The 12,526-nt window shown below is 47.0% G+C and overlaps 1 protein-coding gene across 8 annotated transcripts in view; it reads right to left on the reverse strand.

Moving 5' to 3' along the window:
- MLC1 (modulator of VRAC current 1) overlaps positions 1 to 12,526 on the reverse strand; it is a 171,114-nt gene that overhangs the window by 112,819 nt on the left and 45,769 nt on the right. For 7 of the 8 annotated variants that reach the window (XM_063927136.1, XM_063927137.1, XM_063927138.1 and 4 more), the window contains one exon: positions 3,911 to 4,012. The exons of the other annotated variant lie outside the window; for it this stretch is intronic. In XM_063927136.1, the coding sequence (XP_063783206.1) occupies positions 3,911 to 4,012 (102 nt within the window). The remainder of the gene's footprint in view (positions 1 to 3,910; positions 4,013 to 12,526) is intronic. 8 annotated transcript variants of the gene reach the window in all.

Consider the following 12,526-nt stretch of genomic DNA (forward strand, 5'->3'; position numbering starts at 1 on the left):
CAGGAGACTTGTTGTCGGGATCAGCTGCGATTTTGGAATATTTAGAATCCACCCCTGCTGTTGTAACAGTATCCGAGATAGTGCTACTCCGACCTCCAACTGTTCCCTGGACTTTGCCCTTATCAGGAGATCGTCCAAGTAAGGGATAATTAAGACGCCTTTTCTTCGAAGAAGAACCATCATTTCGGCCATTACCTTGGTAAAGACCCGGGGTGCCGTGGACAATCCAAACGGCAGCGTCTGAAACTGATAGTGACAGTTCTGTACCACGAACCTGAGGTACCCTTAGTGATAAGGGCAAATTTGGGACATGGAGGTAAGCATCCCTGATGTCTCGGGACACCATATAGTCCCCTTCTTCCCGGTTCGTTATCACTGCTCTGAGTGACTCCATCTTGACTTGAACCTTTGTAAGTGTTCAAATTTTTTTAGATTTAGAATAGGTCTCACCTAGCCTTCTGGCTTCAGTACCACAATATAGTGTGGAATAATACCCCTTTTCTTGTTGTAGGAGGGGTGATTTAATTATCACCTGCTGGGAATACAGCTCGTGAATTGTTTCCCATACTGCCTCCTTGTCGGAGGGAGACCTTGGTAAAGCAGACTTCAGGAGCCTGCGCAGGGGAAACGTCTCGACATTCCAATCTGTACCCCTGGGATACTACTTGTAGGATCCAGGGGTCCTGTACGGTCTCAGCTTCATGCTGAGAGCTTGTCAGAAGCGGTGGAACGCTTCTGTTCCTGGGAATGGGCTGCCTGCTGCAGTCTTCTTCCCTTTCCTCTATCCCTGGGCAGATATGACTCTTATAGGGACGAAAGGACTGAAGCTGAAAAGACGGTGTCTTTTTCTGCAGAGATGTGATTTAGGGTAAAAAACGGTGGATTTTCCAGCAGTTGCCGTGGCCACCAGGTCCGATGGACCGACCCCAAATAACTCCTCTTCCTTTATACGGCAATACACCTTTGTGCCGTTTGGAATCTGCATCACCTGACCACTGTCGTGTCCATAAACATCTTCTGGCAGATATGGACATCGCACTTACTCTTGATGCCAGAGTGCAAATATCCCTCTGTGCATCTCGCATATATAGAAATGCATCCTTTAAATGCTCTATAGTCAATAAAATACTGTCCCTGTCAAGGGTATCAATATTTTTAGTCAGGGAATCCGACCAAGCCACCCCAGCTCTGCACATCCAGGCTGAGGCGATCGCTGGTCGCAGTATAACACCAGTATGTGTGTATATACTTTTTATGATATTTTCCAGCCTCCTGTCAGCTGGCTCCTTGAGGACGGCCCTATCTATAGACGGTACCGCCACTTGTTCTGATAAGCGTGTGAGCGCCTTATCCACCCTAAGGGGTGTTTCCCAACGCGCCCTAACTTCTGGCGGGAAAGGGTATACCGCCCATATTTTCTATCGGGGGGAACCCACGCATCATCACACACTTCATTTAATTTATCTGATTCAGGAAAAACTACGGTAGTTTTTTCACATCCCACATAATACCCTCTTTTGTGGTACTTGTAGTATCAGAAATATGTAACACCTCCTTCATTGCCCTTAACGTGTGGCCCTAATAAGGAATACGTTTGTTTATTCACCGTCGACACTGGATTCAGTGTCCCTGTCTGTGTCTGTGTCGACCGACTAAAGTAAACGGGCGTTTTAAAACCCCTGACGGTGTTTTTGAGACGTCTGGACCGGTACTAATTGTTTGTCGGCCGTCTCATGTCGTCAACCGACCTTGCCGCGTGTTGACATTATCACGTAATTCCCTAAATAAGCCATCCATTCCGGTGTCGACTCCCTAGAGAGTGACATCACCATTACAGGCAATTGCTCCGCCTCCTCACCAACATCGTCCTCATACATGTCGACACACACGTACCGACACACAGCACACACACAGGGAATGCTCTGATAGAGGACAGGACCTACTAGCCCTTTGGAGAGACAGAGGGAGAGTTTGCCAGCACACACCAAAAACGCTATAATTATATAGGGACAACCTTATATAAGTGTTTTCCCTTATAGCATCTTTTTTATATATTTCTAACGCCAAATTAGTGCCCCCCCTCTCTGTTTTAACCCTGTTTCTGTAGTGCAGTGCAGGGGAGAGCCTGGGAGCCTTCCCTCCAGCCTTTCTGTGAGGGAAAATGGCGCTGTGTGCTGAGGAGATAGGCCCCGCCCCTTTTTCGGCGGCCTCGTCTCCCGCTCTTAACGGATTCTGGCAGGGGTTAAATATCTCCATATAGCCCCCGGAGGCTATATGTGAGGTATTTTTAGCCAAAAATAGGTTTTCATTGCCTCCCAGGGCGCCCCCCTTCCAGCGCCCTGCACCCTCAGTGACTGCCGTGTGAAGTGTGCTGAGAGGAAATGGCGCACAGCTGCAGTGCTGTGCGCTACCTTAAGAAGACTGAGGAGTCTTCATGCCGCCGATTCTGGACCTTCTTCTTGTTTCAGCATCTGCAAGGGGGCCGGCGGCGAGGCTCCGGTGACCATCTAGGCTGTACCTGTGATCGTCCCTCTGGAGCTAATGTCCAGTAGCCAAAGAAGCCAATCCATCCTGCACGCAGGTGAGTTCACTTCTTCTCCCCTAAGTCCCTCGTTGCAGTGATCCTGTTGCCAGCAGGACTCACTGTAAAATAAAAAACCTAAGCTAAACTTTTCTAAGCAGCTCTTTAGGAGAGCCACCTAGATTGCACCCTTCTCGGCCGGGCACAAAAATCTAACTGAGGCTTGGAGGAGGGTCATGGGGGGAGGAGCCAGTGCACACCACCTGATCCTAAAGCTTTACTTTTTGTGCCCTGTCTCCTGCGGAGCCGCTATTCCCCATGGTCCTTTCAGGAACCCCAGCATCCACTAGGACGATAGAGAAATGTTATTCCTTCCTCAACTATCTACATCCTTTATTAAAACAGTTTCTAATTGATTTATAAATTAAATGTAAATCTTGTTGAGATTATTTCTTTATATACACAATATATTTTAGTTATTATCTTGGAACCTATTCACCACCTTTGACAGGAAGTGAGGTCACTATTGGCCTGGCCATGTGCCAGACTCTCACACTGTTCACAGGTATAAATAAGGCTACTTGTCACCACTGATCCTATCCCCATGATGAAGTCATATTGCTGACGAAACGCGTTGGGACTGCTGTACCTGAGACCTCCGTATGGACAGATAAGCTTTTTAACTATAATATTCCTATACGTTTGCACTTTTACCAGTATTGGATTTTCATGGAAAACAGGATGTATCCGATTGCACATACGGACTGATAAGCTTGAATTCTTATTATATCCTGTACCCTTGAATTTTTACCATCTGTTTTTATGTTTTATATGTTGTATTAAAATTTGTGAAAAACCTTTACAGAATCCCTGCTGGTGGATTTTTACCATTGAGGAGTTTCTTATCCTTAGGAGGTTTTTTTAGATACAAGTGTTTTTTATGGTTGAATATGCTCTAAAAACTGTACGCGCTATGTTATTTCTGTTCTATTTTTATTCACATTTGTGCATTGGTCATGCGACCGAAGACAGTGATTATATCAGATAAGTGATGTCCATACATTACCATTTGGTTCACTTTTTATTAATTCTTTAAAACACTAAATAGTCGCCCTTTTTCTTCACTAATTTTATATATATATATATATATATATATATATATATATATATAATTTTTTTTTCATTCCTGAAACATAGTTAAGGCAGCCATGTTGAGAGTTAAAACAATATACTGCACAATTTTACCTATCCATTTATTTAGTGGAAAAATACTAATTAAGCCCAGCAAATACCTGGCTCCACAGCCAGTCGGTGACAAATACTAGTGCAGGACAGTAAACTCACATAATCACAAAGAAGTAGGGGGAAAATGGCATTTTCAATACTTACACTTTTAACAGGATAGCAATGTGCATTTGATCTTGCAGCAATAATCAATGTTGCTGCCATAAGAATTTCCATCAGAGTAAGAAGAATCAAATTGAAATGTATCTAGGAAAAAGGCATGTCTTATGTAAGAGCATGTGAACAAAGGGCATTAGAAAATCAACTTAATCTTATTACATTACCAAGCAGGGCCATAACTACGTGTGTGCCAAGTGGGCTTGGCACACAGCACAGTTGCCCTGAGGGCGCACGGCCAGCGGCATGTAATGAGTCAAATTGACTCATTACATGCCACCTCTGAAGTCTGCGCCGTGCACCGCCGCCGCACTGAGGAGGAGAGCTACAGCGCCGGGCAGCGGAGAAGGAGGGAGGGGGACTGGAGCCGCAGTGGCGCTATTTCATTGGTAGTAGCGCGCTGCAGCAGCCCCCTCTCCTTCCGTATTGGCTGCCCGGCGCTGCTGTGGATGCTGGGATGCGGTTCCTTCATCCCAGCATCCACAGCAGCGCCAGGCAGCCTATACGGAAGGAGAGGGGGCTGCTGCAGCGGCGCTTACTACTAATGAAATAGCGCTGCTGCGGCACCAGTCCCCCTCCCTCCTCCTCTTTCTCACCTGCCTGCACCGAGGAAGCTGCACGAGGAGCCTGTCAGCGGGGAGATGGTAAGTCTCTCTCTCTCTCTCGGACACCGTCTGCCATAATGTTTAAAAAGGGGGCATGGCTGCCGCAATGTGTAAAAAGGGGTACACCGTCTGCCGTAGTATGTAAAAAGGGGGCCTGGCTGCCGCAATGTGTAAAAAGGGGGCCTGGCTGCCGCAATGAGTAAAAAGGGGGACTGGCTGCCGTAATGTGTAAAAAGGGGGACTGGCTGCCGTAATGTGTAAAAAGGAGGACTGGCTGCCGTAATGTGTAAAAAGGGGGACTGGCTGCCGTAATGTGTAAAAAGGGGGACTGGCTGCCGTAATGTGTAAAAAGGGGGACTGGCTGCTGCAATGTGTAAAAAGGGGGACTGGCTGCCGCAATATGTAAAAAGGGGGACACCGTCTGCCGCAATGTGTAAAAAGGGGGACACCGTCTGCCGTAATATGTAAAAAGGGGGCCTGGCTGACGCAATGTGTATAAAGGGGGACACCGTCTGCCGTAATGTGTAAAAACGGGGACGGTCTGCTGTAATGTGTAAAAAGGGGACGCTGTCTGCCGTAATGTTAAAAAAGGGGACGCTGTCTGCTGTAATGTGTAAAAAAGGGGACGCTGTCTGCCGTAATGTGTAAAAATAAGAATTTACTTACCGATAATTCTATTTCTCGGAGTCCGTAGTGGATGCTGGGGTTCCTGAAAGGACCATGGGGAATAGCGGCTCCGCAGGAGACAGGGCACAAAAAGTAAAGCTTTAGGATCAGGTGGTGTGCACTGGCTCCTCCCCCTATGACCCTCCTCCAAGCCAGTTAGGTACTGTGCCCGGACGAGCGTACACAATAAGGGAGGAATTTTGAATCCCGGGTAAGACTCATACCAGCCACACCAATCACACCGTACAACTTGTGATCTAAACCCAGTTAACAGTATGATAACAGCGGAGCCTCTGAAAAGATGGCTCACAACAATAATAACCCGATTTTTGTAACTATGTACAAGTATTGCAGATAATCCGCACTTGGGATGGGCGCCCAGCATCCACTACGGACTCCGAGAAATAGAATTATCGGTAAGTAAATTCTTATTTTCTCTATCGTCCTAGTGGATGCTGGGGTTCCTGAAAGGACCATGGGGATTATACCAAAGCTCCCAAACGGGCGGGAGAGTGCGGATGACTCTGCAGCACCGAATGAGAGAACTCCAGGTCCTCTTTTGCCAGGATATCAAATTTGTAGAATTTTACAAACGTGTTCTCCCCTGACCACGTAGCTGCTCGGCAGAGTTGTAATGCCGAGACCTCTCGGGCAGCCGCCCAAGATGAGCCCACCTTCCTTGTGGAATGGGCCTTAACCGATTTAGACTGTGGCAGGCCTGCCTCAGAATGTGCAAGTTGAATTGTGTTACAAATCCAACGAGCAATCGCCTGCTTAGAAGCAGGCGCACCCAACTTGTTGGGTGCATACAGTATAAACAGCGAGTCAGATTTTCTGACTCCAGCTGTCCTGGAACATATTTTCAGGGCCCTGACAACTCCTAGCAACTTGGAGTCCTCCAAGTCCCTAGTAGGTGCAAGGCACCACAATAAGCTGGTTCAGGTGAAACACTGACACCACCTTAGGGAGAGAACTGGGGACGAGTCCGCAGCTCTGCCCTGTCCGAATGGACAAACAGATATGGGCTTTTTTGAGAAAAAAACCACCAATTTGACACTCGCCTGGTCCAGGCCAGGGCCAAGAGCATGGTCACTTTTTATGTGAGATGCTTCAAATCCACATATTTGACTGGTTTTAAACCAATGTGATTTGAGGAATCCCAGAACTACGTTGAGATTCCGCAGTGCCACTGGAGGCACAAAAAAGGGGTTTGTATATGCAATACTCCCTTGACAAACTTCTGGACTTCAGGAACTGAAGCCAATTCTTTCTGGAAGAAAATTTACAGGGCCGAATTTGAACCTTAATGGACCCCAATTTGAGGCCCATAGACACTCCTGTTTTCAGGAAATGCAGGAAACGACCGAGTTGAAATTTCTTTGTGGGCCTTCCTGGCCTCACACCACGCAACATATTTTCGCCACACGTGGTGATAATGTTGTGCGGTCACCTCCTTTCTGGCTTTGACCAGGGTAGGAATGACCTCTTCCGGAATGCCTTTTTTCCCTTAGGATCCGGCTTTCCATCGCCATGCCGACAAACGCAGCTGCGGTAAGTCTTGGAACAGACATGGTACTTGCTGAAGCAAGTCCCTTCTTAGCGGCAGAGGCCATAAGACCTCTGTAAGCATCTCTTGAAGTTCCGGGTACCAAGTCCTTCTTGGCCAATCCGGAGCCATGAGTATAGTTCTTACTCCTCTACGTCTTATAATTCTCAGCACCTTAGGTATGAGAAGCAGAGGAGGGAACACATACACCGACTGGTACACCCACGGTGTTACCAGAACGTCCACATCTATTGCCTGAGGGTCTCTTGACCTGGCGCAATACCTGTCCCGTTTTTTGTTCAGACGGGACGCCATCATGTCCACCTTTGGTATTTCCCAACGGTTTACAATCATGTGGAAAAAACTTCTCAATGAAGTTTCCACTCTCCCGGGTGGAGGTCGTGCTGAGGAAGTCTGCTTCCCAGTTTCCATTCCCGGGATGAAAAACTGCTGACAGTGTTATCACATGATTTTCCGCCCAGCGAAAAGTCCTTGCAGTTTCTGCCATTGCCCTCCTGCTTCTTGTGTCGCCCTGTCTGTTTACGTGGGCGACTGCCGTGATGTTTTTCCCACTGGATCAATACCGGCTGACCTTGAAGCAGAGGTCTTGCTAAGCTTAGAGCATTATAAATTTACCCTTAGCTCCAGTATATTTATGTGGAGAAAAGTCTCCATACTTGATCACACTCCCTGGAAATTTTTTCCTTGTGTGACTGCTCCCCAGCCTCTCAGGCTGGGCTCCGTGGTTACCAGCATCCAATCCTGAATGCCGAATCTGCTGCCCTCTAGAAGATGAGCACTCTATAACCACCACAGGAGAGACACCCTTGTCCTTGGATATTGGGTTATCCGCTGATGCATCTGAAGATGCGATCCGGACCATTTGTCCAGCAGATCCCACTGAAAAGTTCTTACGTGAAATCTGCCGAATGGAATTGCTTCGTAGGAAGCCACCATTTTTACCAGGACCCTTGTGCAATGATGCACTGTTTTTAGGAGGTTCCTGACTTGCTCGGATAACTCCCTGGCTTTCTCTTCCGGGAGAAACACCTTTTTCTGGACTGTGTCCAGAATCATCCCTAGGCACAGCAGACGTGTCGTCGGGATCAGCTGCGATTTTGGAATATTTAGAATCCACCCGTGCTGATTTTAGCAGTATCCGAGATAGTGCTACTCCGACCTCCAACTGTTCCCTGGACTATGCCCCTATCAGGAGATCGTCCAAGTAAGGGATAATTAAGACGCCTTTTCTTCGAAGAAGAATCATCAATTCGGCCATTACCTTGGTAAAGACCCCAGGGTGCCGTGGACAATCCAAACGGCAGCGTCTGAAACTGATAGTGACAGTTCTGCACCACGAACCTGAGGTACCCTTAGTGAGAAGGGCAAATTTTGGACATAGAGGTAAGCATCCCTGATGTCCCGGGACACTATATAGTCCCCTTATTCCTGGTTCGTTATCACTGCTCTGAGTGACTTCATCTTGATTTGAACCTTTGTAAGTGTTCAAAAAAAAATTTTTTAGAATAAGTCTCACCTAGCCTTCTGGCTTCAGTACCACAATATAGTGTGGAATAATACCCCTTTTCTGTAGTAGGAGGGGTAATTTAATTATCACCTGCTGGGAATACAGCTTGTGAATTTTTTTCCCATACTACCTCCTTGTCGGAGGGAGACTTGGTAAAGCAGACTTCAGGAGCCTGCGAAGGGGAAACGTCTCGACATTCCCATCTGTACCCCCGGGATACTACTTGTAGGATCCAGGGGTCCTGTACGGTCTCAGCGCCATGCTGAGAACTTGTCAGACGCGGTGGAACGCTTCTGTTCCTGGGAATGGGCTGCCTGCTGCAGTCTTCTTCCCTTTCCTCTATCCCTGGGCAGATATGATCTTATAGGGACGAGAGGACTGAGGCTGAAAAGACGGTGTCTTTTTCTGCAGAGATGTGACTTAGGGTAAAAAACGGTGGATTTTCCAGCAGTTGCCGTGACCACCAGGTCCGATGGACCGACCCCAAACAAGTCCTCTTCCTGTATACGGCCATACTGTGCCGTTTGGAATCTGCATCACCTGACCACTGTCGTGTCCATAACATCTTCTGGCAGTTATGGACATCGCGTTTATTCATGATGCCAGAGTGCAAATATCCCTCTGTGCATCTCGCATATATAGAAATGCTCTATAGTCAATAAAATACTGTCCCTGTCAAGGGTATCAATATTTTTAGTCAGGGAATCCGACCAAGCCACCCTAGCTCTGCACATCCAGGCTGAGGCGATCGCTGGCCGCAGTATAACACCAGTATGTGTGTATATACTTTTCATTATATTTTCCAGCCTTGTCAGCTGGTCCTTGAGGACGGCCCTATCTATAGACGGTACCGCCACTTGTTTTGATAAGCGTGTGAGCGCCTTATCCACCTTAAAGGGTGTTTCCCAACGCGCCCTAACTTCTGGCGGGAAAAGGGTATACCGCCCATAATTTTCTATCGGGGGGAACCCACGCATCATCACACACTTTATTTAATTTATCTGATTCAGGAAAAACTATGGTAGTTTTTTCACATCCCACATAATACCCTCTTTTGTGGTACTTGTAGTATCAGAAATACGTAACACCTCCTTCATTGCCTTTAACGTGTGGCCCTAATAAGGAATACGTTTGTTTATTCACCGTCGACACTGGATTCAGTGTCCCTGTCTGTGTCTGTGTCGACCGACTAAAGTAAACGGGCGTTTTAAAAACCCTTGACGGTGTTTTTGAGACGTCTGGACCGTACTAATTGTTTGTCGGCCGTCTCATGTCGTCAACCGACCTTGCAGCGTGTTGACATTATCACGTAATTTCCTAAATAAGCCATCCATTCCGGTGTCGACTCCCTAGAGAGTGACATCACCATTACAGGCAATTGCTCCGCCTCCTCACCAACATCGTCCTCCTACCTGTCGACACACACGTACCGACACACAGCACACACACAGGGAATGCTCTGATAGAGGACAGGACCCACTAGCCCTTTGGAGAGACAGAGGGAGAGTTTGCCAGCACACACCAAAACGCTATAATTATATAGGGACAACCTTATATAAGTGTTTTCCCTTATAGCATCTTAATATATATATAAGCATATCGCCAAATTAGTGCCCCCCCTCTCTGTTTTAACCCTGTTTCTGTAGTGCAGTGCAGGGGAGAGCCTGGGAGCCTTCCCTCCAGCCTTTCTGTGAGGGAAAATGGCGCTGTGTGCTGAGGAGATAGGCCCCGCCCCTTTTTCGGCGGCCTCGTCTCCCGCTCTTAACGGATTCTGGCAGGGGTTAAATATCTCCATATAGCCTCCGGAGGCTATATGTGAGGTATTTTTAGCCAAATTAGGTATTCATTTGCCTCCCAGGGCGCCCCCCTCCCAGCGCCCTGCACCCTCAGTGACTGCCGTGTGAAGTGTGCTGAGAGGAAAATGGCGCACAGCTGCAGTGCTGTGCGCTACCTTTAGAAGACTGAGGAGTCTTCTGCCGCCGATTCTGGACCTCTTCTTACTTCAGCATCTGCAAGGGGGCCGGCGGCAAGGCTCCGGTGACCATCCAGGCTGTACCTGTGATCGTCCCTCTGGAGCTGATGTCCAGTAGCCAAGAAGCCAATCCATCCTGCACGCAGGTGAGTTCACTTCTTCTCCCCTAAGTCCCTCGTTGCAGTGATCCTGTTGCCAGCAGGACTCACTGTAAAATAAAAAACCTAAGCTAAACTTTCCTAAGCAGCTCTTTAGGAGAGCCACCTAGATTGCACCCTTCTCGGCCGGGCACAAAAATCTAACTGGCTTGGAGGAGGGTCATAGGGGGAGGAGCCAGTGCACACCACCTGATCCTAAAGCTTTACTTTTTGTGCCCTGTCTCCTGCGGAGCCGCTATTCCCCATGGTCCTTTCAGGAACCCCAGCATCCACTAGGACGATAGAGAAAAAGGGGGCCTGGCTGCCGCAATGTGTAAAAAAGAAGACGTTGTCTGCCGTAATGTGTAAAAAAGGGGGCCTGGCTGCCGCAATGTGTAAAAAGGGGGACTGGCTGCCGCAATGTGTAAAAAGGGGGACTGGCTGCCGTAATGTGTAAAAAGGGGGATGCGGTCTGCTGTAATGTATAAAAGGGGCTCTACCTGGTGTAGTGGCGCTACTGTGCAGCGTAATTTGAATAATAGAGACTACTGTGCACCGTAGTATGAATTGCTATTATTTTGTGGCCACGCCCCTTCCCCATGAAGCCACGCCCCTATATATTTTTCGCGCGCCTACGACGCGCACTGCCCCTATCTTACATGGGGGAGGGGGGGCGCCAATGTCGTTTCTTGCACACAGCGCCAAAATGCCTAGTTACGGCACTGTTACCAAGTTTGCAGAAATAAGTACAGTGGAGGCAGCAAATATTGCAGGTTTAACAAATATTTAGCTTTTTCGATTCACTATGAACTAGTGCCACAGAGCTGTTACAAATTTCTGGTGACTTGGTAGACTGTAGTTTAAGGCTTACTGGTTCAGACCACAAAATGGCTGTCACAACTGCTAGCAGAAGTTTGGTATGCTCAAAAAGGAAAAGGGCTTTCAAAACCCATCTTTTAAATTAAAATACAGGGAGTTTCACTCACTATAGGCCCTAACGTTTTTCTTTTTTACTTTTAAAGTAATTGCTATAATTTAGTAAAATTTGGCACGGACATACATTGGTCTATAAGAAACATGAGGAAGTCAGAGCAAGTGTTGAGAGTGTACGCCATTAGCATCAACAGGGGCTGCACACTCAGGGGGCTGGGGTGGGGGGGGGGTTCAATTTACATTTCCCGAGCAGCTACTATTGTCTGCAACCACCGGGTAGGGGGTCCTGCCGTACTGACCGATCAGCAGTGATGGCATGGCAAACACTGGGGGAGAGTGCAGGGAGGCAGAGGGACCAGATTGGTGGAAGCAGCAGGAAGTTTCTCTTCCCTGCAGCAGCACACGCTGTCTATCTGACAGGTCATTATCTGCATGACCAGATCAGATTAGGCACTTGCTGGTGTGGTCGCATCTGATGCAACCATGCCAGGCAAGTGGTTAAGGGTCACATAGCTTGAAAGAGTTGTCAATTCTTTAGAAATTTTTTTTTGCCCAAATCTCTAAGTTAAAGAACAAAAAAATGACTGTTTTGCGCTAAAATACTAAATGGTGCATATATGAATGAAAACTCCTGTATAATATATAACCATCTGATTGATTTATTTATTCAATAAAAAATATATATATTAAAAAATTGGTTAACGTTCTGCTTTTACGATATAGAATTCATGTGTACAAGTCATCAAATACGTTTCCCAATTGCTATAACAATGGAAAACACCTGATATATATTACCACATGTAGTATGAATACTTATGAACACTCTAGATAGTATCCAATCTTAAGTATACATCTTTCATAAAAAAGTGCGATTTAACTTTAAAATGTTATCCATGTAGATATTGTAAAAACAATTGTGTTTAAAGATGCTGTCCCAAATTGTGGTTACCACTCATATGCTGTATGCACACAGCTTATTGTTACATGATATATATGTTTCTTAAAATGGTATGAAAACTTTTGCACACTCGTATGCTTTTCAGTTTTAAGGTGCATTCTCTTGTATATACAAGCAGTGGCACTAAGTATGGTGTCCCACGTTATGTGCAAACGATCCTGAGAGCACCGTAATGTGATTGCTGCTTATGTGCCATGTATGGCAGCTTACCACTGCAGCCCAACTGGCTGTTTTGCAGGAGCTTGCGCTGCACTCAGCG

Source organism: Pseudophryne corroboree, chromosome 6, assembly GCF_028390025.1.
Source record: "Pseudophryne corroboree isolate aPseCor3 chromosome 6, aPseCor3.hap2, whole genome shotgun sequence".
Taxonomy (NCBI): Eukaryota; Metazoa; Chordata; class Amphibia; order Anura; family Myobatrachidae; genus Pseudophryne; species Pseudophryne corroboree.